This window comes from Drosophila ficusphila, unplaced genomic scaffold, assembly GCF_018152265.1.
Source record: "Drosophila ficusphila isolate 14025-0441.05 unplaced genomic scaffold, ASM1815226v1 contig_791, whole genome shotgun sequence".
NCBI classification, from domain to species: Eukaryota; Metazoa; Arthropoda; class Insecta; order Diptera; family Drosophilidae; genus Drosophila; species Drosophila ficusphila.
This window is the reverse complement of record NW_025064737.1, coordinates 26967857-26994430: the sequence shown is the minus strand read 5'-3', so window position 1 is coordinate 26994430 and position 26574 is coordinate 26967857. Positions and strand designations below refer to the sequence as shown.

At 44.8% G+C, this 26574-nt stretch overlaps 15 protein-coding genes across 18 annotated transcripts; 9 read left to right on the top strand and 6 right to left on the bottom strand.

Annotated features, from left to right (window-relative positions):
• The first annotated feature begins 1164 nt into the window (after positions 1-1164).
• On the top strand, positions 1165-2424 carry LOC108099583 (vacuolar-sorting protein SNF8). Its single transcript, XM_017203188.1, has 3 exons — positions 1165-1705; positions 2004-2150; positions 2209-2424. Exons 1-3 carry the CDS (start codon positions 1236-1238, stop codon positions 2354-2356), a joined length of 765 nt encoding a protein of 254 aa, XP_017058677.1. The 5' UTR covers positions 1165-1235; the 3' UTR covers positions 2357-2424.
• LOC108099582 (paramyosin) lies at positions 2354-4110 on the bottom strand. The gene is made up of 5 exons (XM_017203187.2): positions 4013-4110; positions 3596-3947; positions 2976-3473; positions 2724-2923; positions 2354-2641 (listed from the first exon to the last, which is right to left on the bottom strand). Exons 1-5 carry the CDS (start codon positions 4045-4047, stop codon positions 2431-2433), a joined length of 1296 nt encoding a protein of 431 aa, XP_017058676.1. The 5' UTR covers positions 4048-4110; the 3' UTR covers positions 2354-2430.
• Positions 4111-4195: 85 nt separating this feature from the next.
• Positions 4196-4826, top strand: LOC108099585 (protein chibby homolog 1). Its single transcript, XM_017203191.2, has 2 exons — positions 4196-4302; positions 4439-4826. Exons 1-2 carry the CDS (start codon positions 4240-4242, stop codon positions 4772-4774), a joined length of 399 nt encoding a protein of 132 aa, XP_017058680.1. The 5' UTR covers positions 4196-4239; the 3' UTR covers positions 4775-4826.
• On the bottom strand, positions 4813-5737 carry LOC108099584. Its single transcript, XM_017203190.2, has 3 exons — positions 5435-5737; positions 5222-5382; positions 4813-5169 (listed from the first exon to the last, which is right to left on the bottom strand). Exons 1-3 carry the CDS (start codon positions 5618-5620, stop codon positions 4962-4964), a joined length of 555 nt encoding a protein of 184 aa, XP_017058679.1. The 5' UTR covers positions 5621-5737; the 3' UTR covers positions 4813-4961.
• A 1332-nt stretch (positions 5738-7069) lies between these two features.
• Positions 7070-10004, top strand: LOC108099441 (cell adhesion molecule-related/down-regulated by oncogenes). Its single transcript, XM_017202979.2, has 5 exons — positions 7070-7267; positions 8326-8484; positions 8773-8888; positions 8947-9160; positions 9240-10004. The coding sequence occupies exons 2-5, from the start codon at positions 8379-8381 to the stop codon at positions 9884-9886; spliced, it is 1083 nt and encodes a 360-aa protein (XP_017058468.1). The 5' UTR covers positions 7070-7267; positions 8326-8378; the 3' UTR covers positions 9887-10004.
• Positions 10005-10072: 68 nt separating this feature from the next.
• On the top strand, positions 10073-11223 carry LOC108099442. The gene has a single exon (XM_017202980.2). It carries the CDS (start codon positions 10373-10375, stop codon positions 11090-11092), a length of 720 nt encoding a protein of 239 aa, XP_017058469.1. The 5' UTR covers positions 10073-10372; the 3' UTR covers positions 11093-11223.
• A 352-nt stretch (positions 11224-11575) lies between these two features.
• Positions 11576-14212, top strand: LOC108099440 (lysosomal acid phosphatase). Of its 2 annotated transcripts, XM_017202977.1 has the most exons (7): positions 11576-11883; positions 11951-12046; positions 12561-12689; positions 12788-12901; positions 12964-13101; positions 13345-13749; positions 13807-14212. In XM_017202977.1, the coding sequence occupies exons 1-7, from the start codon at positions 11743-11745 to the stop codon at positions 13969-13971; spliced, it is 1188 nt and encodes a 395-aa protein (XP_017058466.1). In that variant the 5' UTR covers positions 11576-11742; the 3' UTR covers positions 13972-14212. The 2 variants fall into 2 exon arrangements, with proteins under 2 accessions (XP_017058466.1, XP_017058467.1); XM_017202978.2 differs by lacking the exon at positions 13807-14212 and having other exon boundaries at positions 12964-13096; positions 13345-13540.
• A 53-nt stretch (positions 14213-14265) lies between these two features.
• LOC108099445 (uncharacterized protein C15orf61 homolog) lies at positions 14266-14682 on the bottom strand. Its single transcript, XM_017202982.2, has 2 exons — positions 14514-14682; positions 14266-14457 (listed from the first exon to the last, which is right to left on the bottom strand). The coding sequence occupies exons 1-2, from the start codon at positions 14668-14670 to the stop codon at positions 14327-14329; spliced, it is 288 nt and encodes a 95-aa protein (XP_017058471.1). The 5' UTR covers positions 14671-14682; the 3' UTR covers positions 14266-14326.
• Positions 14683-14742: 60 nt separating this feature from the next.
• On the top strand, positions 14743-17038 carry LOC108099439 (delta-1-pyrroline-5-carboxylate dehydrogenase, mitochondrial). The gene is made up of 3 exons (XM_017202976.2): positions 14743-14859; positions 15140-15720; positions 15782-17038. Exons 1-3 carry the CDS (start codon positions 14780-14782, stop codon positions 16960-16962), a joined length of 1842 nt encoding a protein of 613 aa, XP_017058465.1. The 5' UTR covers positions 14743-14779; the 3' UTR covers positions 16963-17038.
• A 103-nt stretch (positions 17039-17141) lies between these two features.
• On the top strand, positions 17142-20181 carry LOC108099438. Its single transcript, XM_017202975.2, has 3 exons — positions 17142-19077; positions 19135-19395; positions 19445-20181. Exons 1-3 carry the CDS (start codon positions 17142-17144, stop codon positions 20086-20088), a joined length of 2841 nt encoding a protein of 946 aa, XP_017058464.1. The 3' UTR covers positions 20089-20181.
• Positions 20085-20560, bottom strand: LOC108099443. Its single transcript, XM_017202981.2, has one exon. It carries the CDS (start codon positions 20532-20534, stop codon positions 20184-20186), a length of 351 nt encoding a protein of 116 aa, XP_017058470.1. The 5' UTR covers positions 20535-20560; the 3' UTR covers positions 20085-20183.
• Positions 20561-20841: 281 nt separating this feature from the next.
• LOC108099627 (ADP-ribosylation factor-like protein 3) lies at positions 20842-21674 on the bottom strand. Its single transcript, XM_017203256.2, has 4 exons — positions 21505-21674; positions 21316-21450; positions 21024-21260; positions 20842-20970 (listed from the first exon to the last, which is right to left on the bottom strand). The coding sequence occupies exons 1-4, from the start codon at positions 21643-21645 to the stop codon at positions 20926-20928; spliced, it is 558 nt and encodes a 185-aa protein (XP_017058745.1). The 5' UTR covers positions 21646-21674; the 3' UTR covers positions 20842-20925.
• A 14-nt stretch (positions 21675-21688) lies between these two features.
• Positions 21689-23106, bottom strand: LOC108099628 (ADP-ribosylation factor-like protein 3). Its single transcript, XM_017203257.1, has 4 exons — positions 23000-23106; positions 22382-22510; positions 22187-22318; positions 21689-22133 (listed from the first exon to the last, which is right to left on the bottom strand). Exons 1-4 carry the CDS (start codon positions 23000-23002, stop codon positions 21858-21860), a joined length of 540 nt encoding a protein of 179 aa, XP_017058746.1. The 5' UTR covers positions 23003-23106; the 3' UTR covers positions 21689-21857.
• Positions 23107-23277: 171 nt separating this feature from the next.
• LOC108099626 (probable E3 ubiquitin-protein ligase HERC3) lies at positions 23278-25060 on the top strand. Of its 2 annotated transcripts, none has more exons than XM_017203255.1 (4): positions 23278-23391; positions 23661-24180; positions 24389-24464; positions 24521-25060. In XM_017203255.1, the coding sequence occupies exons 2-4, from the start codon at positions 23819-23821 to the stop codon at positions 24962-24964; spliced, it is 882 nt and encodes a 293-aa protein (XP_017058744.1). In that variant the 5' UTR covers positions 23278-23391; positions 23661-23818; the 3' UTR covers positions 24965-25060. The 2 variants fall into 2 exon arrangements, with proteins under 2 accessions (XP_017058744.1, XP_017058743.1); XM_017203254.2 differs by having other exon boundaries at positions 23326-23428.
• Positions 25061-25356: 296 nt separating this feature from the next.
• Positions 25357-26005, top strand: LOC108099298. 2 transcript variants are annotated; one of them, XM_017202693.2, is made up of 2 exons: positions 25357-25473; positions 25519-26005. In XM_017202693.2, the coding sequence occupies exons 1-2, from the start codon at positions 25469-25471 to the stop codon at positions 25775-25777; spliced, it is 264 nt and encodes an 87-aa protein (XP_017058182.1). In that variant the 5' UTR covers positions 25357-25468; the 3' UTR covers positions 25778-26005. The 2 variants fall into 2 exon arrangements, with proteins under 2 accessions (XP_017058182.1, XP_017058183.1); XM_017202694.2 differs by having other exon boundaries at positions 25365-25473; positions 25525-26005.
• Positions 26006-26574: the final 569 nt, after the last annotated feature.

The window sequence follows — 26574 nt, the reverse complement described above, 5'->3', positions numbered from 1 at the left end:
AAAATGTAAAATATTAAAAAAACTGGGTTGTGTTGTTAATTAATTATATTATGTGAATAAATTTTGTTTTATGTAAATATCCCCATTTTAAGAGGAGAAACTGAGCCTCAAAGTTGAACAAGCCAACTGTGCCAATAATTATGTTCGTCACTGTATGTAAGTTTTCCGTGCCATATAAGATCGTATTACACAGCTGCCTTTTTACAAATGTTCACAAATTGCCTGGTGTTGCTCTGGATTATTAATAGAAATGCCAAAAATTTTCAATTAACAAAACCATTATGCAACCCATTGAGTTGGTTCCGAGTTCGATGTTTGCCCTAGTTACTAGACATATGGCCAATCATATGAACATTTATAAATAACAAATAGTGAAATTATCATGAATATAGAAGGCATCATCTATGTTGGATGATTTATGCTACGTTGTACCAATCAAAAAGTATAATTGTAGTACAATCACAATAGAAATTATCGCATTTCTGACCAAAATCCCTGATTTCGCAAATCCTTAAGAACACGAGCCAAGAAACCCGATTTAGGGTAAATTGCCTTTTAATCAGTGGGTTCGATTTCCGCTGGCATAATAAACATTAATGATTTCCTGGTCCTCTCACCAACAATATAGATTCCTCAAAAATATTAGCAGCTGATCCGTTGACGTTTTCCCAATTATGCGGGCTCTTGTCATTGGTTTTCGTCATATTGCGAGTGTTTTTTTTTAACCCCCAAAATTTGATGTGCTCATGGATCGATTATGGGGGCGGTCGGCCCATTAAACATCAATTGTGTGAGTATTAAGACAAATTAACTATATATTAGTGTAAATCCTGTGAACAGATGCTACTGATATTCAACTCTGAATAAGATACTTATGTATATTATTAAATACAGAAATACTGTTATTCTTGTCAATTAAACGAAATGAGACTCTTAAATAGACACCAATGAGTTATGCGTATTTTGTTTAAGTTAAACTAATATTACTTAAAATTCACTTATAGTTTCAACTTTCTGTTCAGCAATTTCATCCCTCTATGAAATTCAAATAGTTAACAGAGTTGAGTCAACAGTGCGCCTAACAGCACGTGACTGTTCACCTTAAAGCTAACAGCACAGACGTGTCGTAACAACGTTATAGGACTACGTAGCGTAAACAGCTGTTTTCCATTGTTTTGATTCGTTTTCTTTAGATAAACTATTTCGGTTAATAGATTTATTTTGTAATCGCAAAAATGAGACGCCGGGTGGGCCTGGGAGCTATTCAGCAGCAGAAACTGGCTGCGGAGAAGTACAAGGACAAGGGAACCGACCTGCAGGAAAACCAACTCGAGCAAATGACCAAACAAATGGAGGTTTTCCGGGTGAAGCTCGAGGAGTTTGCAATGAAACACAAGGAGGATATTCGCAAGAACTCTCAATTTCGGAAGCAGTTCCAGGAAATGTGCGCCGCCATTGGAGTTGACCCTTTGGCCACCGGCAAGGGATTTTGGAGCGTTCTGGGAATGGGAGACTTCTACTATGAACTGGGTGTCCAGGTGGTCGAGGTCTGCCTGGCTGCCAATCACAAAACGGGTGGACTGATGGAACTTGATGAGCTGCGAAGACGACTCATAGCGGCCAGGGGTCAGAGTTCAGTGCACCAGGAGATAACCAGGGAGGATATCCTCATGGCCGCCAAAAAACTAAGCATATTCGGAAATGGGTAACGGTCTTTGGTGGTTTCCATATAAGTGATCCAGTACTGGCCTTCCCCAGCCTATATCTTTGGCAATGTTGATCAGATTTTAAAGTGGCATACCTCTTAACGTTTGCAATGTAACTCTTAAAATAATTGCAATTAAATTTTTCAATTCGGAGATGGTCAACATACTTACATACTTACACCGCTAAAGGGACGAGATTATCCTTTCTTGTTTAAATTAAAAAAAAAATAGTTACATGTACAAATATTTTTTGTTTTATGTCGATATAAACAAATAATATAAGTACTTTTCTTTCAGTTTTGTGGTGCACAAACTGGGCAAGGGCAAGTACATAGTTCAGTCGATTCCTGGCGAGCTGAGCATGGAGGAGACCAACATTTTGAATGCTGCTTCGAATACTGAACAAGGATGCGTTACGCAAAGTCAGCTGATTAAGGACTTGGGGTATTTGCTTATTTAAAAATTGCATTTAAGTGCTTAAACAGATTTTGTTTCATCCTAGGTGGACTGAGTACCGTGCCCAACAATCACTGGACAAGGTGCTCGGCGAAGGCCTCTGCTGGATTGACAAGCAGGCGGAGGACGAGCCCTCCTATTGGTTCCCCAGCTTGTTTCCCGGTCGCAATGCTCAGACCACGTCCGCCTTGTAGTGCTCCCATAAAAGTAATTTAATGTGTATAATAGTAATCATAAAATATATCTTTGTACAACCGTAAAAGCGCGATTAGAGGTGGAGTGGCTGCTTGGAGCTGTCGCCGGCGGCACCGTTCTTCAGCACTTGATTTTCCGCCAGCAGCTCGGAGTTCTCCTTGCTCAGCTGGTAAATTACCGACTCGAAGCGCTGCGTAATGTCGTCCATGTAGGAGTGGTATTTGGCCTTAATCTGCTTGTGGGCCATAAGGCAGCGCTCCATTTCGCTTTCGTAGTGCTTCTTCCTGAAAGGGAGAAACATGGGAAAGACCAGTATAAATCTTATATTCACTTCGGGTATCAAATAATTTCTTTTTGTCAACTTACAGCTTGTTTTCCTGAGCGTCTTCACCTTGAACTTCGTTCAGGGATCGCTCCAGTTCGCTGATTCGCTTGCAGGCGATCTCCACTTCGGCCTCCAGCTTATCATTTTGTTTGAGCACCTCCTTGTATTTTTGCTCCAAACGGTTGTTTCTCGTCTCCAGAAGATGAACCACCGACTTGTGTTCGGTTGACTCCTTCTTAAGCTGCAAAGAATTGGGATTTATTGGGGTTGGTTGGATTTTGCGAATAGATCACCTTCTCCTTGATCGATGTTATTAAATTGTCCTTCTGCCGGAGCTTGCTCTTCAGCTGAGCCACCTCGGAGTCGACGCGCTTGGACGCGTCTTCCATGATGCTGCCAATGTTGTTGGCCAGCTGGGTGATCTCCTCCTTGTAAGCCTCGGCCACCCTCTTGGCCTCCATTTTCTCCCGGGTGGCCTCTTCGCTGACGGTGATGGCCTCCTCGACCTTCCGCATGGCGGTGCTCTCCCGCCTCGTGCTCTCCAGCAGCAAGTTGCGGGTCTGGTCCAGCGATATTTCGTACTCCTTCAGCTGCTTCTGCAGCCTGGCCACCTGGGAGTGGTCCTGCTCCTGGCGACCCAGCTGGGCGTGCAGCTGCTGCAGTTGCTCCCCGTCCCGCTGCTTGTGCTCGTGCAGCACCTTAATGGTCTCCGCCTGCGTGCGAATCTCCTCCTGCTGAGCAGCCACCTTGGCCTCCAGCATTTTCACAGCCCTCGTGTAACGCTGAATGATCTAAAATACGATTCCGGAAGAGGTAAAAAAAATGTTAGAATTTAGTTCGTTGGTTAAACATTATCACAGAAAAGTCAGAGTTTACTGCATTACGAACTTAAGTAACCGAATATATAGAATACCTGCTCATCGCCTGACTGTTGCAGCTGGACGCGATAGTTCTTCAGCTCTAGTTCCATGTTCTCGATGGTCCTTTTGGAGCAGTCCTGCATGGCCTGCAGGCTCTTCCTGTCCTTGAGCAGCACCTCCACCTGCTTCTTGGCCGCGTCCAATGCGCTGTTGGTCAGGGAGAGCCGCTGCTTGAGTTCCTGGAAGTCTCCACTTGAGAGCGCCATCCTGCACTTGGCCAACTCACTGTTCAGGCGACGATTCTCGTCCAGAACCGAATTGACCTGGACCCGCAGATTGGCCTGCCCCTGGTTGGTGTCCTGCACCAGTCGCTCCATTCCTTCGGCCACTTCCTGCACACTGTGGCTATATGGGTTATGTGGTTTAAAGTAGTAGCTCTAGACTTATTCAATATATAGCCTGTAGCCCACCTGAGAAACGCCTGCTTGTTTTCCTGTTGTGTCATTTTGGTTTGCTAATAGTCGTTTGTGTGGCTTTAAGGATATTTTTACTGGAATCAAGTACGCTTTGAAGCAAGTGATAAGCCACTAAAATCCGATCTTAGCTGGTTAACTCTTTTTACAAATATTTGAAGCATTGCTTGTGAATTCAGCTGTATCCCCTTGCGGTTGGAAAATCACTCTGTTCCTATACTTCTATGCCACTGGCAGACTTCTGCTGTCCGCTGTCAATCCGCGATAGATTGCCACCCTTCAAGCAGGTATTACCCGTAGCAAAAACCAGGCACGAGTCCTGCCACGGCCGCTGACCCCGCGACAAGTGTCGGTTGTCCTGGGCAACGGGGCAGCCAAAACAATTGAAGAAGTTATCGGAAAATGGTCAACCTTTCATTTCAGTCGCTCGCCATGCCGCTGTTCAACAAGAAGTTCGAATCGAAGCCGATTCCCGTGCGGCAGGGTCGGTGCAACATCGGACATCCCGTGGCCACCGAGGAGCTGGACGACTTCCGCCAGATCTCCCTGACCCTGGGCAACAAGGAGCTTCGCTTCGCGGACGGCATCTGGATGCACTCCTCCCGCAAGGGCGATGTCGATGATATGCTCAGGCTGAACAAGAAGTTCCGGGCCCTCGAGGAGGAGAACAACATGTGCAACCTGAAGATCGAGGTGATGCTGGATCTGCTGGCGGAACACGCCACCGAACTCAACGAACTGAAGCCCAAGGAGAAGTGATCCCCTCAAAAATAATTTTAAATATAATAAAATAATGGTTTGCTTTCTAGAACTTTAAAATTTTTATTTATTTTGTTGGAATTTATAAAATACAATTTAAAACATGATAATTTCAATTAAAATCTTCGACTGAATGGTACCGAATGGTACTGAACAGTACTTCTCCAATCTCTAAAATGCTAAAATACTATGGCTGATGAGTGCTTGAACTAATCGCTGAGTTGTTTTCCTGTTTCTTCTGATTGTCTGCCAAAAGATCGGAATGGACCTTTCTAAGGCGGGAGTACTCGGCATCGAACTTCCGCATGAGATTGTCCATGTCCTTCTTAAAGCTGGCCATCATTTTTTCCTGCACCGCTTGAAATACTTTCACTTGGCTCTTGTGGCGTTTTTTCCTGAAGAAGAAATATATTAAAGGTTAAGCGTGTTAAATTTGTTTTGCTTTACAGTTCTGCTTGATGTTCCTCCAAAATGACGTTGGGTTCATTAATTGATCGCTCCGCCTCGGCCTCAAGTTTTTCATCCCGCTTGAGAGCTTCTTTGTATTTTTGTCTCAAGCGATGCTTCTCAATCTTGGGATCTTTTTTTTCTACATTGGGAACCATATTCTGAAGATTTGTTGTTAAAAGAGCTGCTACATAAGGATAGCTTTTAAGTTACCTGCTCACTCATGGATAAAATAAAGTCATCGCTCTGGTCAAGTTCTTTATTCAATTGTTCCATTTTTAAGTCTACTGCTTTCGTAGTCTCATCAAGGATACTGTCGAAGGGATTCATTCCAGAATGAGGAGCCACATTATAAAGGCTTTCATCCCTACTCCCTATTTCACCTTGGTTGTTTTTCATTATCGCTTCTCTTGTGTCCTGATCGGCTAACTAACTGCTTTAGGAGATTCCTAGATAGAACTTGGTGCTGATGCCAAAAATGCTATGAATTTACACAGATTAGATTGAGAAATGTAAACAAAATTACTAAGTGAACTCGATTTCATTTTAAAAATGCGAAATATATCATTTGTACAAATTGGTTTAAAAACAAGAAAGGAAGCTGGTTTATCCAATTTTTCCATATTTTAAATGATTTTGGTGTGTTGTTGGACAAGAAATGACTTACAGCCGAACATAGTATAGTATAATAAATAGAAAATGCGTTTAATTGCATTGTTTACAATGATCCAAGTGCTTAGATGACATTCGAAGTGGTTAGTATATCCCACTAGGGAATTAACTCGAATAAACGGGCTCAAGGAAAATCAAATCGAGGGGCGTTGTTTGTTTATCGTAAATACCATAAATATAGTTTGACCCAAAGTTACCTAATTTCGATTAAGACCCAACCACCTACTTGAGATCTATTTATAATGCCACATTAATCAGTTTCACATGCCCATCGGCGGAGTTATCAGGGGCTGCGGATGGGGGGCTTGTGTTGACCAGCCCATCGGGTATTAATTTGGATTTGTTGCGCGAGCAGTGGAGCTGGTCAAATTGGTGGCATTGTTGTCGCCATCGGCGGCAATCTATAGACGCCATCAGCGGTATCGCGGAGGTCCGCCGACGACGAGCTGCCGCTGGCTCCCGCTTCGTTTATAGGCCGCTTGATAAGCGGTAAACCGATACAGCGGGCCAATCAATCGCCCCGTGATAAAACCGCCGATGAGCCGCAGAAGAGCTGTTCAAACAGCGCTAGGAATTTACATGACCTCCTCCGCTGCTCCGCTCCTCCAGCACTCCAGCACTCCGGTATCCGTACTGCCACTCGTATCTCCCTTCAGGGGTTAGACAAATTTTCGGATCGCCCGATAAAGCTTAGCCACGCCGCAATGCGGTCTAATCTTCTGTGGGAAGAAGGGGGGTGGTCGGGTGCTTTCGGCGGATATGTACACAGGCGACGGCTACCTAGGCCCCATATCGGTCCACTCCATCGACTACTGTATATTTACGCACCGATATTGATATGCGATAAGCAAAACTGCTTATAAAACACATTTATTTTGTTGTTCCCAGCAATGCCAGCACCTACAGCAAATAGGCACTGCGAGAAATCAGGGTAAAAAGTATATAGGAAAGAGTGATTTTTTAGATGTATTTATAAACCACTTTCGAACTGTATCTAAAATAAATTTAAACAAATTCAAAGCAATTTCAAGGTTGTTTTTCAGGGTTCTTTTTGTTTTATATGTGTTTGTTTTTTTTTTGTTAAATATATGTATTTAAAAGTGTTTGTCCCAGTGCACTGGCCACGACTGCCTTCGCCTCCGAGGGGTAACACTTGTTCGAGTCGTGTATTACAGTAGTTTGTTGATAGCCAGCCGCGCGAACGGAACGCGTACGGAAGAAAACGATCGCGAGATCGATGTGGCTACAATATTTACGGACCACACTAGCCGCAATTGCCGGAGGAAAACAAAAGCAACCGGAGCTCCAGCTCCAGACGGGAAAAGCTAACATTTTGCGAATTTAGCAAACTCCAGTGAGCGGGGAAAACTTTGTGTGAGTTCTGGATTTCAAAGAAAAATACGCCGTATCAGCAGCGGCGAATATGAAGCCTTCGCGTCAGTTGTCCATCCGCTCTTGCTCCTATTTTGATTCCACTTCTCGGCCAGATCGGTAAACAAATTGTCTAATAAGCCATTGACTTTTCACCTAATAAATGAGATCGTATAAGTCAATTGAGTCGATGCCAATCAAGTGGGGCAACACAGATAAATCTCCATCACAATGGGCCGGATCGCAGATCTTGGAAGGCGAACGAAAAGTTTAAACAAACGTCCCTCGCATCAAAAGTGTTTTACGAGTTTTGTGTTTTGTGGTCGGCCAGAGTGATCGGAAAGAAGCTACATATGTACATATACCTATATATTTAATATATTAGAATGCCGGCAGAATATTCAAGTGGCTCGCGAACATATAAAGACATTGCCCAATCAAGTTTAACTTTATATATTCCCAATAGGGAATCACAAAACATTTAATTTCCGTTTGGAATCCAATAACCGTTATGGCCGTTCTATGCGCTTCTCAATCGATCGAGTGCCCCCGAAAGTTGCTGGTAGCCCCCACTCAATTGATAAACGAGCATTATCGCCGCGGCAATGATTTATTGTTGCATAAATGGCACTCACTATTTATTAATAAACGAGAAGCGAAATTCTGATAATTTATATATACGAGCGAATACCAAGGATTTGTGCCCCAGTGCTTGTGTGTGTGGGTGTTAGTGTTTGTGTGTTGTTGTGAGCCAATGTAGAGCACCCGTTCGCTTCAAATGGCCAAGTAAATAAACAAAAGTGGATTTTTACACTCATCGCCGACGGCGCACAATAAAATGTGTGAAAAATGTGCTAGAGCCAGTGGAAATGCAACCGCGTAGACCGAATAAATAAATAAATAAATACAAGCTTTGAGAGTCTCGGGTGTTTGCAGAGAAATTAAATGAAAATCGATCATTCGGGAAGTGAACAAATGGCCAGCCAGTGGAATTCAAATAAATAAATGGCAGACACAGTGTGTGCCTTACCCACAAGCCAACTAATCAAAGTGTTCGACAGGTTCCTTCGGCGATAACTTGTGGAAGGCAATGTCGCGGATATGCTAATTGGAAATGGATCCGATGATTTGTGATCTGTGGTCCAGCCACATCTGGCTTTTGGTGCTCATTTGTTTCTGCGGCTTTCAACAATCCAGTGGTTTTTTCGTGGACTACACAGGTGAGTCAAATAGCTTAACCCCCTGGATTAATAAGCCAAATGTGAAACAAAATATACAAAATAATTCGCACAGTTGTACAAACACTTAGGGTTCTCTTTTTGTAACGACACATTTCCGCATTTATTCGTCAAAGTGCTCAGAAGGTTAATCGCAACTGCGGAGAGCACGGCGCTTGATAAGATACTGTCAATTTGGCTATCATCGACGCAGAAAATAGAAAACAATTGTCTTGCCATTGCCTTGATTGAATGGATTGGTATTTTTTATATTTTTTGTTGCCGGTTCAGAGAACACGGAGCTCATTCAGCAGAGAGCCGGCTACGATGTCAAGCTGCAGTGCAATCTCAAAGGTCTGGTGGACGAGAGCATGTTGGACGACATCAAAATACATTGGTACTTCAAGGTATTTATGGTTGTCTTTCTTGTTCAAATAGTTGCTTATACTTTGTTTAAATATTAAGCAATGCAGCGAAAACAATTGCCATCAGCTGGAGTCTGTGGATGAGTGGACGGCCCTACCTTGTGAGCCGAGTCTGTGCCGTCCGGAGCTCTGGCTCCGAAATGTTACAGAAAGGTACTCCGGACTCTACAAGTGCAGCATAAATCCCCACATTTGGGATAAAGCTCAAACTGTGGACGTTCAACTGGTTCGCACCTATCAGTTGGATGTGAAGAGTAAGTCTTGCAGACTTAATTATTTACTTAATATTATATTATTTATTATTATTTTCATGTTTTATTATTTGTTTAATAGACACTTCCTTGGCTGCTCCCGAGTTCGTAGACTCGTATCCCAACAACAAGACGGTGCTGGTGGGCAGCCAGGTGGTCTTCCAGTGCCGCGTTCACAGCGAGGAGCATCCCACGATCAAGTGGTTCCGCAGGCAGACCTTCGTGGGAACCCAGTCGACCGGGGAGTCGTCCTCAACTGCCTCCACTACCTCCAACTTCAGCACCCACATAGTCCGCTACAATGGAAGGACGTACGAACTGCTGTCCACAGATCCCGAGAAACTAATGGCTCCCCAGATGTACCTCAGCAAGTTGATCCTGGATGGTGTGAGGTTCAGGGATGCCGGTCACTACGCCTGCGTGGCCATCAGCTATCGTGGCCACAAGATCCGGGAGGCTTTCCTCGAAGTCCTGCCCGTACAGGACGACTCGGACCTGGAGAAGGAATACTGGTCGGACTACGATGGTAGCGACGAGGGAGTTCCAACCAGCGATCCCCGGGAGTTTCTGCTCCTGTTCCTAATGCCACTTGGCCTGGCTCTTCTTCCACTCACTGTGTGGTTTAGTTATGTGTTGTACAAACGGTGCTCCGGTGGTCACGGCGACTGCCAGCGGATGGATTCCGATGAGGATCTGGAGGCGGAGAGGTGCGTCCTGGGAGGAAACTAATGCCATTATTAGAAATGCTGCAAACCGAATTACGCTTATTAAATATACGAATAAAGACTGTAATTAAAGTTAAGGATATGTACACTTTATATAAAATATATTATATATTATAAAGCAACAAGTTCTCTAAGATGCTCCTTTCACTTGAAATCAAATTGAGTTTCAAAAACTCAGTTGTTTTGCGCCATTAGGTTGAGTGTGATGGTTGTGTTCGAATGTTACTAAGGCAAGCTAGTTTAAGCAAAGTTCTAAATTTTAATAGTTCAAATTCCAAATTTGTTTCGTCTTCCGTTTATGGCTGATTGCTGTAATATTATCCACACTCTATCAGTATCCGCATTCCGACCGATTCTTTAGCAAACCGGAATTCTTCTCCCAATCATACCCCAAGCTTTGAGATAAGCCATCACCATCAATTTAAGGCTCTTTGGATATCGGGTGGATTTCGAATAGCACAATCAGATAACCCACTACTCCAAAAGCACAATGGCTGGATCGAGGAGACGTTGCAGCCTTTTGGGCTACTATGAGTACTTGATGCCCGGAATATACGACTATCCGGTGACCCATAGTGCCGCAGCTACTATAACTGCCTACAACCTGAGTCCCATTCTGGCCTGTGGCTCATCCCCTTGGTCTGGTTCCTGTGCGAATGCCGACTACGTGGCCGGACCCTTGGGCGTGATCAACTACTCCTCGGATATGCAATCGCACTTGGCTCTGCCCACCATCGAGTGCCTGCAAACCGGTTTGATTTTTACCAGCTTAGGTCAAATGTCGCTGGGTTACTATTCCGATCAGTACTCCCAAATCGAGGAGGATCTAACGGACAATGAGGAGTACGGGTACGAGATTCCCCAGCTGGACATTTGCCTGGATCACCTGACTTCGGAGGGGAATGAGGAGCAGGCGAAGGAGTGTTCCTCGGACTCTCAGAGTTCACCCAACAGTTACTCATCGGTGGAGATCAGCGAGCAGTCGGAATCAGGATCTAGTTCGGGATCTGGATCAGGATCAGGATCAAGGTCTCGATCAGAATCAGGATCTAGATCAGGATCAGGGGATTCCCAGGAAAAGCCAAAAAAGCGAAGAAGAGTCTCGGTAAAACGAATCTACAAGGCGAAACAGGGTTATATAGTAGAGGAGCCCACTAGCGAGTTGTCCGAGGAGGAACCGGAGGAACTGCCACCCGCATCCAGGACATAGATCTCTTTTAGAACTTCAGTAGCTTAGTTAGATGTACTGCAAACGCACTACCTGTAAGCAAGTGTACAAATCGTTCAAATTGATTGTTGCAATTGAATAGTGAGCAAATAAATATATATATTTTATAGCAATGATCACTTCGTAGAAACTAAAACTTAACCAGGAAATACAACTAATTCATAGAAATATGAATATGATACATATATGAACAAAAGATCTCATTTCACATAAGTGCAAATTGATAAGCCCTATTTAGTACACAGTAACACCTAGTCGATACCTAATTTGCACTGCCATTGAGCGACTAATTTAATTATTCGCACATGTTTATCGACTATGCTCTCTGCTCCCCAAATGGCTCGAACGAAAAGTTGTCTCCCAGTCTCTCTGTTTTTCTCTAGCCCTCTCTTTCTTTTCCGATAGCCCTCTCTCTTTCTAGTGGGGCTGCCTCCCATCGATAGCCGCTCAGTTGTTATACGACTTTTGATGCCATCGGACGTGACCCGTGTTTATTTAGTGTTTTTCGTGAACGGGGCAGCGAAAACGAAAGCACTCGCTATAAAATAAACAAAAAACTATTTTTAGGCTGCAAATCTTAAATATACCTTCTCGATCGGATCGACTGCAGCAGGAGCACAGAAGTTGTCACAATGGACTGCAAATCGCGACGCGGCACCAAAATATCGGTGATCGCCCTGGGCAGTGCCCTCTGTTTCGTCATGATGGCATACTTCGTGTTCGGGGACAGCAACGACGAGCAGGGGCTGCGGAATCTGCGCATGATATCCATAGTAAGCTGGAGCTGCGTTGGCTAGCTCTGAACATCGGCAACTCAGTTTGTGTTTATCAATCCACCAGCTGTTCCGACACGGCGCCAAGAATCCGAGTGGCTTCTACCCGCTGGATCCGCATGCCGCTCACGATTGGCAGGGCGGCATGGGAGCCCTCACACCGGTTAGTATTGGGTACAGTGGAGCATCAGTATCAGTAGCTGTTTACCCTAATAAATTGCCAAACGTCTTTGGTGGAAAATCGTTAAATAGCTCAGAAATAATCAGTGATCACTTCGCACTTTAATAAACATTTTGGCATATTTATCATGATCAGGAACGTCAAAATCATATTTTTCAATTGGTTTCTACTTCAGTTCTGTATCTAATCTGCAAAATTTTAATGGTTTTAAAATACAAAAATAAAAAGGCAAAATAAGCCTAAAGATTGTTTTGCTTTGAAATTCCTTATTCGACTTTTGCAATTTATTTTAGTTATCTTGCTGATAAAGGTTAGAACAGATGTTAATAACTTAGAGAAGAAAACGTGTTTTTCTATTTTTACCATTACCATAATCTATAAATAGCACATTCCCTTGAGCCCAACTTGTATTAGAAATTACAAACTTAAGGTGTGTCTAATAAACTTACCAAGCTCTGTTTATTTACAATATTTTCCTCTTTATCGCCTATTGCAGAAGGGCAGCCTGCAGGCGTACAACCTGGGGAAGAATCTGCGCATGCGCTACTACCGCCTGCTGCCCTCGAACAGCCTCTACACGCAGCAGCAGGTGCATGTCCTCAGCTCGGCGGCGGAGCGGTGTGTGGTGCGTAAGTCGTTCCGATAAGGAAGCCTTTATTCTGTCTTTAGCTATCTGTCCGAGATGGAGGAGCCCTAATCAGTTGGCCGTGTGTTATCTTTTAGATGAGCGCCCAGAGCGTCTTGGCCGGCATGATGCCACCGCTGGAGAACAACAACGTGTTGCCCATTCCCTGGCAGCCGGTGGCCGTAAATACGCTATCGCGAAATGATGATATAGTGAGTGCCGTCGTATATCCATAAACAAAGTGCCAGTCATTATAATGGGGTATCTCTTCCAGCTTTTGGCCCAGAAGAAACCCTGTCTGAAGTACGACAACATCCTGCAGAAGCTCTACAAGTCGCCCCCTGCTGAACTCCAGAAACTGAACGAGGACAACCTGGAACTGTTTAAGCTGCTTACAAAGAACACAGGCAAGGTGGGAGAGGCACAGTGAAAAAGTTACAAAACATTGGTCGTTAATATGTTTTTTATCATATCAGAGTGGCTCTTATCGCAATTATTCTAGCTTACCTTTTAGAGTAGCCAAAACATATCAGAATTTATTTTTTATCAGCAGGTACACTCTTAATCTTTTACTCATATTTTTTCTCTTTCGTATACTATTTCTAATGGCACTTATCTTATTTCCTTCTTATATGTTTTTTATATAATCCTATAGAACATTTCAAATGTGCTGGATGTGGAGCTTCTATATGGCACCCTCAAAACCGAAGAGGAGGCTGGTCTGGTGCTGCCCGATTGGACTGAGAACATATATCCCGAGGAGATAAGACCACTGGCCGAGCGTAGCTATATGCTTTTTACGGAAAGCCATCTGATGAAGCGAATCAAAGGTGGCGCCTTCCTCACGGAAATACTCATGAAAATGCAGAACAAGCGAAAGAGGAACCTCAATCCCGATCGCAAAATATTTCTGTACTCGGGACATGATGTTACTTTGGTGAACGTCATGAATTCCCTGGGGATTCTGGATCAGACCACCAAGCTTCCTGAATATGCCTCTGCCTTAGCGTTTGAGCTTCATCACAGCAAGTCCTTCAGCGACGCTGACTTTGAAGTGAAGGTTGGATATTGTTGAAATACAAAATTCATGTTTCCAATTAATATATTTTTATTTTAGTTGGTCTACTATTACAACAGCGAAGACAAGTTCCCCAAGGAACTGACCATTCCCAACTGCGACGCTCCCTGCTCGTTAACCCAATTCGAGGCCACCTTGAAGTCCCTGCTTTTGGACAACTACGATGAGACCTGCGAGAATCATCCAACTGACTGCAAAACCTAATATTTCTTCCATTGTTAACTGTTTCTGTTTGTTGAAAGTGTTTTAGTCTGGGGTGCTGCTTAAGTTCATTGCCTGGTTTTGTTTTGGTTAGCTCATATATAATAAAAATGGGTTAGATATATAGCTTTAACTGGAACATAACTCAAGATATACATATGTTCTATAACCACGAAGTAGTGTAAAATAGAAAAGGGGTCAGTATATTTATGTCAAAAAGACAAATAAATTGGTTAAACTGTTACCTATGTTTTTTGAAATGAACAGTAATGCCCTCTTCAATTCTAAGCAAATATGTACATTGTTGGGAAAGGAGGCTCTCCTTTTTATTTCAATTTTGGCTGCCTTTGAAATCAAATCAAAAAGTTGCCCCCTTGTCCTCGGCGTATAGAAAATATATGGGAACTTTCACAGTCTCGCTGACATGAACGATCTCTGTGTGGCTAATTAGACGGATGGCAGCCAGGCCGTAGAAGAGCATAGGTAAGCCTAAGAATACACACAATTATGAATTAAAAGTAAGGCATGAAATACAACAGACCTACCCAAATTGATAACCTTTAGGAAGCGAAAGAACTTGTCTTCCAGCCAGAGATCCTGCACTTCCCTCCTGCTACAGTGGTACTTCATATACGGATAACAGGCGGTGCGCAGGATGTGGTAGTTGGTTCCACTGTCCAGAGTCCAGTTGAAGTGCGACATTCCCCTCTGATCGTTGGCCACGTCCCTGAACTGAAGTTAGAGCAATTCCTTTTGTTAACTTGGAAGAAGTCCTTTAGCGGAAGGAAAAGCAGTCTGACCTTCACGAAATATGATGTCCAGGGTGGCTCATGGCATTGCTTCAAATATGCGGTCAATACTTCCGAGGCTCGAGGCTTCAGTAAAAGGCGGGTGAGTTGCATTTGGTTGGCGAATAAATCCTATTGCATCACAAAAATAATAACAATTGAGCAGGTACCAATTTGTTATTATTTTTGTTGTTCTTATCGAACTGCCAGCTGATTTGCAATCGATAGTAACCAACGCGTACATCGATATCTAACGGTAGAGTCTAACGATAAAGGGCGCTTTATTTGAATTCAAATTAATCCAAAATGGTTATGTATTTTTTTTTAAGAAATATAAAATGGGTATAATTATTATATAAAATTATTTTTAAATACATTCCTAGCCTCTTGGCAATTAGAAACACCAGCAAAAACACCCATCTGACGGAGCATTTTACGCTGGATGAGCGTGTGGCCAACGAGAAGCTCCTGGAATACGAGGAGGGTTCCAATGAGCGAATGGAACTGGAAACCGCGCTGCTCGGCGTCCTCAACAGGGTGGAGCACGTGCCCATCGTGATCGATGGACAGGAGTTCCAAGGAGCCAAGGAACTACAGCAGGTTCTGCCCTACGACACCCAACAGCCCATAGCGCACTATGGACATGCCCATCGAGTCCTCATCCAAATGGCCATCGACAAGAGTCTGGAGGCGCAGGTGAAGTGGGATACGACCAAGCTGAGCGAGAGGATTAGAATTTGGGAGCGGGCGGCGGAGCTGATAGCCGGAAAACATCGCTACAACATCATTGCGGCCACGATGTTGGGCCAGGGGAAAACCCTTCGTCAGGCGGAAACCGATGTGGCCGAATTGGTGGACCTCATGCGAATGAATCCGGTGTTTCTGCGGGAACTTGCCAACTACGAACCAAACAACGGAACATCAGGGAACTGCAGGAACTCCATGCGTTTGAGGGGACTTTCAGGTGAGTTTTCCTAGTGAAATTGTAAACATTATATGAACTTTGAAAATCATATTGCTCTCAGGATTTGTGGCTGCCATTAGTCCTTTCAACTTCACGGGCATTGCCGGCAATCTGGCTTACACACCCGCCCTGATGGGCAACTCGGTGGTGTGGAAGCCCTCAGATTCGGCAATCCTCTCCAACTACTTCGTGTTCAAGGCTATGCAGGAGGCGGGAGTGCCCAGGGGAGTGGTGAACTTTGTGCCCGCCGAGGAGACGAACTTCGCCTCCGTTGTAACTCAGCATCGGAAGCTGGCGGGGATCAGCTTCACCGGCACCTCCAACGTTCTCAAGGTTCTCTGGCAGCTGGTGGCTGACAACATCAAGTTCTACGAGAACTTTCCCCGCCTGGTGGGCGAGGGCGGGGGAAAGAACTTCCACTTCGTGCATCCCTCCGCGGAACCGGAGACCGCGGTGGCCTGCACCATCAGAGCAGCCTTCGAGTATGCCGGCCAGAAGTGCTCCTCCTGCTCCATGCTCTACGTGCCGGAGTCCCTGTGGGAGAGCCACATTCGAGATCCCCTCCTCCAGATCACAGCCTCCCTGTTCGTGGGACATGCCACGTACTGCGACTGCTTCTACTCGGCGGTGATCAACAGGAGGGCCTTCGATCGCATCTACATGTGGCTGAGATACATCGAACAGAGTCCGCAGTGCGAGATTCTGATCGGCGGCGGCTGCGACAAGCAGCGTGGATACTTCGTTGATCCCACGGTGGTGTTAGTCAAGGACTTGGACAACATTATTTGTCGCGAAGAGCTGCTGGCCCCCATCCTGGGAGTTTACGTTTACCCGGACGACCAGCTCCAGGAGACAATGGCCAAGGTGGCCGAGATCAATCACGGACTGATTGGCTCGGTGTTCGCCAGGGAGGAGAGGTTCATCAAGGAGGCCTACGAAGCCTTTCGGTTCAACGTGGGCAACCTCAACGTGAACGACAAGTCCACTGGTTCGATGGTGGGTCAGCAGCCCTTTGGGGCGGGTCACATGACTGGCACCAGCGACAAGTTGGGCAGTCCACACGCCCTGCTGAGGTGGACGTCGCCCCAGGTGGTCAAGGAGTCCTACAAGCCACATATGAAGATCTACTACCCCTACATGAAGATCAGCGAGCAAGAGCAGGGATTCCCTCGGATGGAGAGCGACGAAAGCGAGACCTCTGAGAGCGAGATCAGAGAGGAAGAGCAAGAGCGGCTTATCTAACACCTTCGGAAGGCTTTTACACCATTTTCCTAAATTTATGTACAATAAATTGAAAAATTAATAGTTTTCTAAACGACATACCATCTGAATACTTTTGGGAACAAAGTCAAATATTTATAACACACGAAAAACACAATCCACTCAAATGATTTGCCGCAGAAAATCAGAAAAAACATGAGATGTCAAGTTATTGGTTTATTGTTTTGTGCTTACTTGTTATACCCGTTCCAGTTCCAATCAGATCCTCAGAGGCCAAGGATCAGAAACTGAAGATGCCTCTCAAGGAGGATGTGTTTGGTCATGTACATAGACTATACAATGCCTATCGGGAGCGAATAAAGGGTGAGGGTGATGATGCAGAAGGCGACGTGAAAGTGAAACCGAAGGATCAAGTACCACTGCAAAGGGACCTGACCTCCGTAACTAGGAAAACAGTGCAACCTGTGGTTATTGAAAACACCCCCATAATCAAATTCGATGCCACTGACGACAGGTCCATGCCACCAGGGAAGTGCCTGGCCCGTCTTCCGAATCAGAGCAAAGAGGTTCCAAAAGGAAACGGAAAACCTGAGGTTAAGACCCCCGTGTTAGGTAGTATGATCCTAGTGAAACTGAAAGTGCCAGAAAAAATGCTGCAGACAAAACAACCAGAAAAGCCACAGGATTCCGGGGAGCGGAGAATTTATGAACTAAATCGGATATACAACGACTTCCTGAAAGCTTGGCAAAAACCAGTCCCGAGTTTGCCGCCGAAACCGTTGAGCTCTTCGGGATCTCAGCGATTGAGTGCCCTATTCGAATTGATGGATGTGATTGAGCGGCTCCAGAAATCCGATTTGGTCAAAGAATTGGCCCAGAAGATCAACCAGGAAATGGAGCCCAACCTGCAGAACCAAATCAAGCAGGATACCCTTCTGGTGACGGAAAGCAGAGCCTCTCTGAAAGCCATAAAAAAGAACGATCTCTCGGGACTCTTCGAAAATGTAGAACCCAGAAGCGCTTCAATAGCTTTCAAAAAGGTATTGGATGATATCAACGCCAGAAGATCTTCCATAAAAGCTGGTGGACTTTACGATGAGTACAAGAAGGGCTTCTGCGAGTTATTCAGTGATAGTAAGTTTCCCAGGCAATCGCTCATAACCAGCGAAGCTGATAACTTTATGGACAGCGAAACCAGTCACAAAATGAACGAAGGTTTTCCCAATCAGTGTGATAACTCAAAAGCGTCTTCCTTAATAAGCAACCAGCCACAAGCTAAGTCCTTTAGCAAGATATGTTCTTCAATCGAAAATACGAAGCCAAACGCAAACTATTTAAAGGCACTGGAAACCTTTATTAAAATGAACAAGGAGAGCAATAAAAACGGGGGCTTGAAGCCCTATTATTTGCCCAACTCCAAGAATCGTCAGCTAGTTTGGAATGATATTCCTTTGATTAAGCCAGGTCTCAGCGATGTATCCAGGAAAACTTCGGAGGACAACTCGAAATATAAACCTTCGAAAATGCCTATAAAAGAAACTGTTCTGACTGAAAAGGAGGACAATCGAACACTGAGCGCTACGCAGGTTCAAAAACAAGAGCCCAAAAATCTGGAATGTGCGACAAAAATTAGTGTAAGACCAGAGCCTAAAACTCAGGAATTTGTGCGAATGCCGGGGACGGATCCACGGACTTTTAATCCTTGGCAGGAAGTTTTCTCGGGACAGGATCCCAAGCAGATCATAAGCGGGCTGAAGGCCATCAAGCAGGCCTCCTTCTTCAACCTGGTGGATGAGTACCAGAAGCAAATCGACAACCTCAATCAGGCTCTGAAGACCAAGCAAAGCTGGTGGAAGGAGGTTTTGGAGAGGAGCAAAAGTCCGGCGAGGGCACCCATTAAAAGGAATGTATTGATGAGCAATTCGCCACCTGGGAGCGCTCTGCCAGTGCCTTTTCCCGAGGTGCTGGTCAATCAGGCACCGACATTGGGTGGCAATAATGTGATCGACAACATGGCCTCCCAAATGAACATGTCGCCTGTAGAAATGGCTCAAAGAATCGTGGGCGCTGGTCAAAACGCGGCAGTGAATCCAGGGGATGCGCGAGTCAAATTCGTACAAACACCCATGCAAACTGGTATTGTTGATTAACTATTCTTAAAGATAACCTAAACTTATTGATGCCCTTAAAAAGCAAGTCAGATCGGAAGCAGTTTCAAAAAGGGGCCACAGCTCATGTGCCAGGTCCCGTGTCAACCGGCGGGGGGTCAGTTCCTTCAGCAACAAGCACCGCAATTCGACTGTCAGGAGCCATCAGGAGAGCAGATGGGCGTGTCCCCGGTTCTAGACAAGATTCTGCAGCGCTTGGAGACCATTCAGGCCACCAAGTGCAATAAGTCTGCGGAGGAGGAGGAGGAGAAGCGGCTGCCCTGCTGCTTTGTCGATCCGGCAGATGGTAAAATCTGATCTTAGAGCTGGTATATATAAAATATATTCTATTGCAGGTGCCCCCTGTGACCTGAACGGCTCCTGGGAATCCCTCGTCCTGGGAGTTCGCATTAATATTCGATCCCCGCCCACAAATCAAAATCAAGTGGAGGAAAAGGCCACCTGCTCTCAACACAAAACAAATCGCGCCTTCAAGAGTAGGTTTCAGCGGACGTGCGTCAAGATGAACAAGACCCAGTTAAAGGAGATAGCCGACGCGAATACCCCCAACTACAAGGGGGTTGCGCTGAACATCAGTGTCCAGGAGACAGTGCCTCCAAGGTCCCACGAACTGCTTGACAACCTCGCCGACTGGCACTTCTCTGGCCACGCCCTCATGACCCTCGGCGGACCCCTGTCGCTGTCCTTCCGAAAGAGCAAGTCGAACCTAATCGGACACTTTGTGGGCTACTGCCGCACCTGCGGCTGTGTGGACACCATTTTCGGTTCGTGGACCTTCTGCCAGCCGTCGCGGGATTGTCAGGATATATGCATGTCGATTGTGGATCGGCGGGATATGCTCAGGAGATATAGCATGGACGAGCGGCGGAAGAATCGGTTCAAGGAGCAGCTCTACATGGGCAGCAAGTTCGCCAAGATGGAAAGGGAGCGACAGCGCGTCGAAAGTGGTGCTAAGAGTCAAAGCTGTTCTAAAAGTTAATTTTAACTATTTTTCATTAGATTGTTGCCGATTTATTTTGTTACTTTTATAATTTTTGTAGACATTTTGTTGAATGAAGTGGTTAATATTGACTTTTAATAAGAGTTTGCCTGGCTCTTTTGGTGGTGAATAAAGGACATAGTATATCCAATCGATCGCCTCACGCAATGCATGTCCATTTGACCATCCAAAACGCAAAGTCTTAATTGTCCCACGGCATAATCCTTGATCCTGCTCTTGGTATCCTCGTTCTCGATCCGCTCCAGTCGCTTGTCCACCTTGTGCATCAGGACATATGCCTCGGGATAATTACACACATCGCAGGCCCACAGTTGGGAGTGCGGACGGGTCCAGGATTGAGCTGAATACTCGTCTGATCCGGGAATAGTTGAGGCCTGGGCCAAAGCCACTGCACAGATTAGTAGAACCACGAGAACTGAGCGCATTGCAAATGCTCTTAAAACGAACTGTGTAGTTCCTCTCAGAAGCTTGCCCTTTTATAGGCAGCTCTTGATAACAAGACATCTGTTTACTGATAGTCCCGTGGAAAGTTGTGGGAAAAAAGGGCTGTGTCCCCCACATTGTTGCTGCACGAGCTTCTTCATTATTGACAAGGTCAATGTCAAGTCACTGATTAGCAAAAGACTAAGCCAGCATTTATTCTCGCATTGTTCAATTAATTTAAATTATGGCAAGTTAGGCAGAAGGTTTGGTGCGATTATTATACATAGTAAATAGCACGCAGTATAGTCACTAAAATGACTCATAAATATATTGTTTTATTAAGGGATTCCCATGCAGACAATTTTTTAAAAATATCAAAAAATGTAAAATAGTTTAAGTCTTGTTTATTGTCTTATTGATTATCCAGTCCAAGATATCCTGTCTCAAAAATGGGTTAAAAAATTCAAAAAAAAATGTTGCACATTACTCACCTGAACTCCAGCGCCTGTCTGCATAGAACATTCTTTAATAGTCCAATCCCGATCCCCTAGGCGATCCAGACCCATCAAATCGATCACAGTAGCTGAGGACAGAGATCCCGAGGTGTCCTTTTTATTGGACACGATCAGCAGAGGAGCTTTGTTGAGTTCCTGGTGCATTAGAACGTCGCATAACACACAACGAGCTTCACTGAGACGCACTGCATCCTTGCTGTCCAGTACAAAAACCTTGGATTCATGGATTAAACACGAAACTAAAGGTAAACAAAAATATTGCTCTCACCAAGATCTTCGCTTTCTGGTAGTAGTTTGGCCACATCTGTCTGTTTTTTAGTTCCCCATTAATATCCCACAACTTCACTTTGAAATTATTGATTGTGAGGATCCACTCGTGAGCCTCCTTGTTTGGATCCTTTGACTATATTGAGGGAAAGTTTGAGAAAAGGTATGAAGCCTTATTACCAAGTCTTACATCCCCATTAAAAACCTCCGCTAAGCGGTCTGTTAACGTGGACTTTCCAGCATTGTCTAATCCTAAGATGAGCAGACAGGATTTCTGTGTGCCTAAGGGCAGAAACTTTTTGAAGAAGGAAACTACTCCGTAAATACACATGGTCAGTTAGTATGTAAATGTCAGAATAAAAAACTAAGCATTCTTTGTTGTTTTCAATTTCTTTATTTAGAGAGCAATAGTAGTTGACATAAAAATACAGTCGTTTTTACGATTTTAAAAACTTGGTTTATAATAATGAGATAATATTTACGTATAGTGTTTATTCTTTAACTTAGGGACAACTTAACAGGCGAGTGTAATGATGGCTTAGGCTACTTCTTCATGTTCTTGCAGACCCAGTCCATTCCCTCCTTGAGGCCAGTGCCATCCACGGCGGTGCAGGCCTTGATCTCCCAAGTCCTTCCCTGCAGTTGCACCAGGCTCATCTTCTCCGCCACCTCGGAGGCACTCATCGCATCCGGCATGTCCTGCTTGTTGGCGAAAATGAGCACGGGAACCTGCTTCAACCGATTGTCCATTAGCATCTCGAACAGTTCGCTGCCCGCTTCAGGAAGTCGAGCCCGATCCGTGCAGTCGATCACGTAAATCTAATAGAAATACTTTGAAATAGGTTTGGAGATAATAAATCTCATCCGCTCACCAGCACATCTGTATTGGCAAAGTAGTTCTTCCAATATGGCCTGATCTTCCACTGACCACCAATATCCCAAACATTGAGCTTGAAACCATCGGCTGCCACGGACTTGATATTAAATCCTGCCGTGGGCGTCACCTGCGGGATTTCACTCCGTATTTTATGGGGGAACCGGAACCAGTTCGCTGCTTTCATACGCACCGTGGTTATGTCCTCCGAGGCCAGTTGCTTCAGGATCGTGGTCTTTCCCGCGTTGTCCAGGCCCAGGAGCAGGATGCGGGCCTCCTTCTCCGGATTCGGTCTCAACTTACGCAGAAGCGATAGCAGACCCTAAAATACACAAAGAATTAAGTACTTTTGCCGGTAAGAGAATGAATATCATCCCATATCTAGAGGGAATAGTCCAGAATCATTTTAACCTGATATTCAGCATGTTTGTCCATTAATTTACTATCCATGTATTGATAAAAATATTTGAAGGATATATAGTATACTATATTTAATTTTATAGTACCAGTGTTTGAATAAAATTTGATCAACAAAATAAATAATAAAATATTGAAACAAGATAAAGAATATTATTTGTTTCTGTCTCGTATTACGAACCGACTCAATATTTGAACGGCGATAAGTGCGCGCCAATAATTTTTGGGGGTAGTACTGGGAAAAGTTCTGCTCGAGAAGCCGCCAAAATATCGGAGCAGTGTTGCATAGTTTTGGAGGCGTCTCCATGGCAACGATCGCGAAATGAAAACAAACAGGGAATTACGGAACAACAAGGCACTTAATTGGCTGTTACGGAAGCGGGAGATAACCTACCATTCTATAATCTGTGAGCGCCGTAAAGTCTCCTCTCGCGTAACTATATAATTGTACCCCTTGGATCCGGTAATCCGGAGAAGGGCCGGTGACGGAGTCTTCTGGTGGCCAAGTCAGGAAAAGTCGGGAAACTCGGAAAACTCGGAACTGGATCAACCACCAGACAGAACATCACACGTTCAGCGCTGCACAACCACTGAAAACAAATAACAAATTCGCTCAACGCTCCAACAAATTCCGGCAACAACAAAAGCACGGTCGCCGAGCAACCGCTGCAAAGGAGCGAAAGAGAGGGGCGACTGGCGGCCGAGTGGGAGGGGGAGCGGAATTGGAACGGGAACAAGATGCCGCTGCTATTTACGGGCTTCAACGCATTTGGCCAGCATGAATGTGTAAGCGGCGACGCCGACTGCGCTGCCGGCTTCAGCGGTTTGTAACCGGCAACCAAAGCCGACGATCACTTAGTTCTTACAGTAGACACTCATCAGTGACCCATTAAGATAGCTATACAAATGCATATTTTGCCGTCTATACCTTTTAAAGTTTCAATGTTTCAATGCTGTTCAATTTTATTTTTTTAAAATTTAAAATCAAAGTTGCTAACACCTTCTTAAGCATGTTCCACTGTAGTTATACTAATTAAGTCCTGTCTTTATTCCAGAAATAAATACGACAGTCTCGACTCAGAACCAGTGCACGATTTCGGTCGGCTGGCGGTATGCGGCCCTTGCTTTCGGCCGGAAGTTGTTTCTGCGTGGGCTCTTGGATGATGGCCCAAATGAGTGCGTGACCCATGAAGCAGCGGGGGACATTAAGGCCATGGCTGCCGGGGATTCCTACTGCCTCGTTCTGCTGCACAACGGCCAACTGTACCGAGTGCAACCCAGACTACAGGCGGAACTACTGTTTGTGAGATTAGAAGCTCCTCCCCGATCCAATTCGGGAACAAAGCGCTCTATCTTTGGGATTCCCAAGGCGCCCTCGTCGCCAATAATCGAGCATATTGCCTGCGGATCGCACATAAACGTTGCGATTAGCTCGGAAAACTCGGTGTACAGCATTCCTAGTTGCCTACACCAGTTTTCCGAGCGCCAGTTTCGGGTGAAGCAGCTCCAATGTGGATTTGAGCATGCGGTGCTCCTCAATGTCAACGGCGATGTGTTTACCTGGGGAAACGGACTGTAAGTAAAGTTGATTGTGCAGAAATACCTTTAAAGAGGGTGACTTACTATTACCGGAAGTTTGCCAAAAAAAATTGCAAATTTATTTTTTGACTGTTTAAAGTTTTCCCCTTTTTGTAAGAGTATTTCAAAGTTTTGAAATCCTAACCTAACGAATTTCTCTTTCTAATTTCTTGTGATTTTTGCACATTCGTGCCATAATTAACAGACGCGGCCAGTTGGGCCAGGCCGTGCTGAGAGTGGAGGAGACGCCACAGTTGGTAGAGGCGCTGGCGGGGATCAAGGTAAATATTTGACTTGTCCACCTATCTCGGCTGTCACACTGTCAAGTGTTTTGCAGATAACTCAAATTGCTGCCGGTGGATGGCACAGTGCGGCCATATCCGCCTTCGGAGACCTCTACACCTGGGGCCTCAACTGCAGCGGTCAGCTGGGAATGCGTGTGATGAAACCCGGGGGCTTGCTCAAAGAGCCCACTGTCTATCCGCTGCCGCAATTGCAAGACCTGCCCGAGTGTGGCTGCCCCCAGGAGTCGAGGGGCAGCGATGACTGTGCACCACTGAGGGCGTTCGCCGGTTCTCGTCACACTCTGATGATCCGGCAGTGCGGGCGGCTATGGGCCACTGGTTGGTGCAAGCACGGCCAGCTGGGGAAGCGGCTCCAAAACCTGTCTTACCTGGACTCTTTTAAGGCTCTGGAGGGAATCGTGGTGAACCCCAGTTCCGATAACGTTCTTTGCGGTCCCTGGTCAACTCTAATCTTTTTAAGAAAACTGGAGAACTGAAATCCCAAAACTTTCAGGCTGTGATACTTTTATAGCAATTTGTACTTAAGTTATTGAATGCTTATTAAAAATTCCATCATCTATATACCCAATCCATATTATTTGATAGTATTTTTAATTTAAATATTTGTTTTTTAATATTTCCATATCATTAAAGTTTGAAAGCTTCAACCGTCAACACAGCAGAGACAAACACCAACTTACGATACTCTTGCATATTTTTCTGCGTAGAGAAAAATGTAGAGAAACACTTACAACCAGTATAGCTTGTAAAAAACGTGTACAATGTAAACACAAAAGAGTTTTGGGTAAAATTCGAAATCCAATTGATCATAGTTACTATATTACTTGAAAGAAACACGATTTAAAAATTATTTATTAATGTTGTAAAAGGGAGATAAATTAGTGCAAAGAAGGCCCTGAAATAAGTTATCTCCAGCTTAATTAGGGAAACAAATTTAAACCAAAAAAAATAATCACTGAAGCTACAAGAAATCCCTGGCCATGTCGTAAGTGCGTACCAATGGACAGTGGGCCATTCTCATGTTCATCAGTCCTAGCGCAATATTCGTCCTTTTCTGGCGCATAAATGTGCAGCTCGTCTATCCGTACGGATACATGGACCGTTCGCTGGAGGACGCTCTGAACGACGATAACCTGGTGTGGAGCAAGGGGGATCGGATCGAGCGGAACCTGGAGTGGCTGCTGCGGGACTCCTTCCGGACCTCGGTGATCCTGGTGCTGATGATGGAGATGCTGCGCTTTGTGGACCTCGCAGTGAATATTCCAAACGCGGTGTTAAACAGACTTTAGTCCCGGGTTCGAACTGTGTCCCCAAGCCGTTCGTTGCCCCATCAAAACAACGCTGCTCAAATAATTTCGTCTTGGGGTAGGACCGCCATTGTGCCAACGTTCGTCGCCGTCGTTGTCGTCGCCGCTGCCCATTTAATCAGTAAATTTTATTTTTTAAAATGTTATTAAACAATATTTGCCTTAGCAAAAGTCAGACGTTCGCAGTGCAATAAACTTTTCAGCACTTGAGCCGCTCGACTGACTGATTGGCTGATTGACTGGCAGACTGGCGGACTCACTGACCAACTGATTGACCGAACGACTGACGTTGGGAATTTTTCTTTGTTTTAACTTTAACTCGACGGAAACCCGCGATTATTTCGATTTCGTGGAAGTGCGTTCCTCGCGAAGGTTTCGATAGGATTTTCATGCGTCGTTATATTGGTTCTGATAGCAGTTCAATTGGTTCGAATGGGAAATGCTGCTTCTGATTTCTTTAGCCCACTTAAAACGGAATTTTTTCTGAAATATTTATGATACTGGAAATCGTATTCAGGCTGATATCAAATTGTATTACGCGGTGTATATGTGTATATTTTTTATGGGCTTGTGCTTAATACGTTTATAAGTTAGGAAAGGATAACAGAGTTTGTATTCTTGGGAATAAACATCGTTTATTTTATGGACTGTTTCCGCTGAGTAGAACTTGTAAAAAAGTTTTTAAAATATTTTACCTTGTACCTTGGTTTCAAAAACCAAATATTTTTTTTTTAATAGGTATTGCAAACCACTTTGTTTAGTTGCATTTCTTGTAGCGC

Bases quoted from the DNA above. Each gene is read 5' to 3' on its own strand.
- LOC108099583 (XM_017203188.1), top strand. From the start codon at position 1,236: ATGAGACGCCGGGTGGGCCTGGGAGCTATTCAGCAGCAGAAACTGGCT. The intron at 1,706-2,003 runs GTAACGGTCTTT...CTTTTCTTTCAG, and splicing joins CTAAGCATATTCGGAAATGG to TTTTGTGGTGCACAAACTGG. The intron at 2,151-2,208 runs GTATTTGCTTAT...GTTTCATCCTAG, and splicing joins CAGCTGATTAAGGACTTGGG to GTGGACTGAGTACCGTGCCC.
- LOC108099582 (XM_017203187.2), bottom strand. From the start codon at position 4,047: ATGACACAACAGGAAAACAAGCAGGCGTTTCTCAG. The intron at 3,948-4,012 runs GTGGGCTACAGG...TAACCCATATAG, and splicing joins AACAAGCAGGCGTTTCTCAG to CCACAGTGTGCAGGAAGTGG. The intron at 2,642-2,723 runs GTAAGTTGACAA...TCTCCCTTTCAG, and splicing joins GACGCTCAGGAAAACAAGCT to GAAGAAGCACTACGAAAGCG.
- LOC108099585 (XM_017203191.2), top strand. From the start codon at position 4,240: ATGCCACTGGCAGACTTCTGCTGTCCGCTGTCAATCCGCGATAGATTG. The intron at 4,303-4,438 runs GTATTACCCGTA...CTTTCATTTCAG, and splicing joins GATTGCCACCCTTCAAGCAG to TCGCTCGCCATGCCGCTGTT.
- LOC108099584 (XM_017203190.2), bottom strand. From the start codon at position 5,620: ATGAAAAACAACCAAGGTGAAATAGGGAGTAGGGATGAAAGCCTTTAT. The intron at 5,383-5,434 runs GTAACTTAAAAG...ACAAATCTTCAG, and splicing joins TTTTATCCATGAGTGAGCAG to AATATGGTTCCCAATGTAGA. The intron at 5,170-5,221 runs GTAAAGCAAAAC...TTTCTTCTTCAG, and splicing joins GAGGAACATCAAGCAGAACT to GAAAAAACGCCACAAGAGCC.
- LOC108099441 (XM_017202979.2), top strand. From the start codon at position 8,379: ATGGATCCGATGATTTGTGATCTGTGGTCCAGCCACATCTGGCTTTTG. The intron at 8,485-8,772 runs GTGAGTCAAATA...TTGCCGGTTCAG, and splicing joins TTTTTTCGTGGACTACACAG to AGAACACGGAGCTCATTCAG. The intron at 8,889-8,946 runs GTATTTATGGTT...TTAAATATTAAG, and splicing joins AAATACATTGGTACTTCAAG to CAATGCAGCGAAAACAATTG.
- LOC108099442 (XM_017202980.2), top strand. From the start codon at position 10,373: ATGGCTGGATCGAGGAGACGTTGCAGCCTTTTGGGCTACTATGAGTAC.
- LOC108099440 (XM_017202977.1), top strand. From the start codon at position 11,743: ATGGACTGCAAATCGCGACGCGGCACCAAAATATCGGTGATCGCCCTG. The intron at 12,047-12,560 runs GTTAGTATTGGG...CGCCTATTGCAG, and splicing joins GCATGGGAGCCCTCACACCG to AAGGGCAGCCTGCAGGCGTA. The intron at 13,750-13,806 runs GTTGGATATTGT...TTTTTATTTTAG, and splicing joins ACGCTGACTTTGAAGTGAAG to TTGGTCTACTATTACAACAG.
- LOC108099445 (XM_017202982.2), bottom strand. From the start codon at position 14,670: ATGTCGCACTTCAACTGGACTCTGGACAGTGGAACCAACTACCACATC. The intron at 14,458-14,513 runs GTAGGTCTGTTG...GTGTATTCTTAG, and splicing joins CCTAAAGGTTATCAATTTGG to GCTTACCTATGCTCTTCTAC.
- LOC108099439 (XM_017202976.2), top strand. From the start codon at position 14,780: ATGATGTCCAGGGTGGCTCATGGCATTGCTTCAAATATGCGGTCAATA. The intron at 14,860-15,139 runs GTGAGTTGCATT...ATACATTCCTAG, and splicing joins GAGGCTTCAGTAAAAGGCGG to CCTCTTGGCAATTAGAAACA. The intron at 15,721-15,781 runs GTGAGTTTTCCT...TATTGCTCTCAG, and splicing joins GCGTTTGAGGGGACTTTCAG to GATTTGTGGCTGCCATTAGT.
- LOC108099438 (XM_017202975.2), top strand. From the start codon at position 17,142: ATGTCAAGTTATTGGTTTATTGTTTTGTGCTTACTTGTTATACCCGTT. The intron at 19,078-19,134 runs GTATTGTTGATT...GCCCTTAAAAAG, and splicing joins ACAAACACCCATGCAAACTG to CAAGTCAGATCGGAAGCAGT. The intron at 19,396-19,444 runs GTAAAATCTGAT...ATTCTATTGCAG, and splicing joins CTTTGTCGATCCGGCAGATG to GTGCCCCCTGTGACCTGAAC.
- LOC108099443 (XM_017202981.2), bottom strand. From the start codon at position 20,534: ATGCGCTCAGTTCTCGTGGTTCTACTAATCTGTGCAGTGGCTTTGGCC.
- LOC108099627 (XM_017203256.2), bottom strand. From the start codon at position 21,645: ATGTGTATTTACGGAGTAGTTTCCTTCTTCAAAAAGTTTCTGCCCTTA. The intron at 21,261-21,315 runs GTGAGAGCAATA...CATGAATCCAAG, and splicing joins ACCAGAAAGCGAAGATCTTG to GTTTTTGTACTGGACAGCAA. The intron at 20,971-21,023 runs GTGAGTAATGTG...TTTTTGAGACAG, and splicing joins AGACAGGCGCTGGAGTTCAG to GATATCTTGGACTGGATAAT.
- LOC108099628 (XM_017203257.1), bottom strand. The intron at 22,319-22,381 runs GTGCGTATGAAA...GAAATCCCGCAG, and splicing joins CCTCGGAGGACATAACCACG to GTGACGCCCACGGCAGGATT. The intron at 22,134-22,186 runs GTGAGCGGATGA...TATTTCTATTAG, and splicing joins TTGCCAATACAGATGTGCTG to ATTTACGTGATCGACTGCAC.
- LOC108099626 (XM_017203254.2), top strand. From the start codon at position 23,344: ATGCCGCTGCTATTTACGGGCTTCAACGCATTTGGCCAGCATGAATGT. The intron at 24,181-24,388 runs GTAAGTAAAGTT...CATAATTAACAG, and splicing joins TTTACCTGGGGAAACGGACT to ACGCGGCCAGTTGGGCCAGG. The intron at 24,465-24,520 runs GTAAATATTTGA...AGTGTTTTGCAG, and splicing joins AGGCGCTGGCGGGGATCAAG to ATAACTCAAATTGCTGCCGG.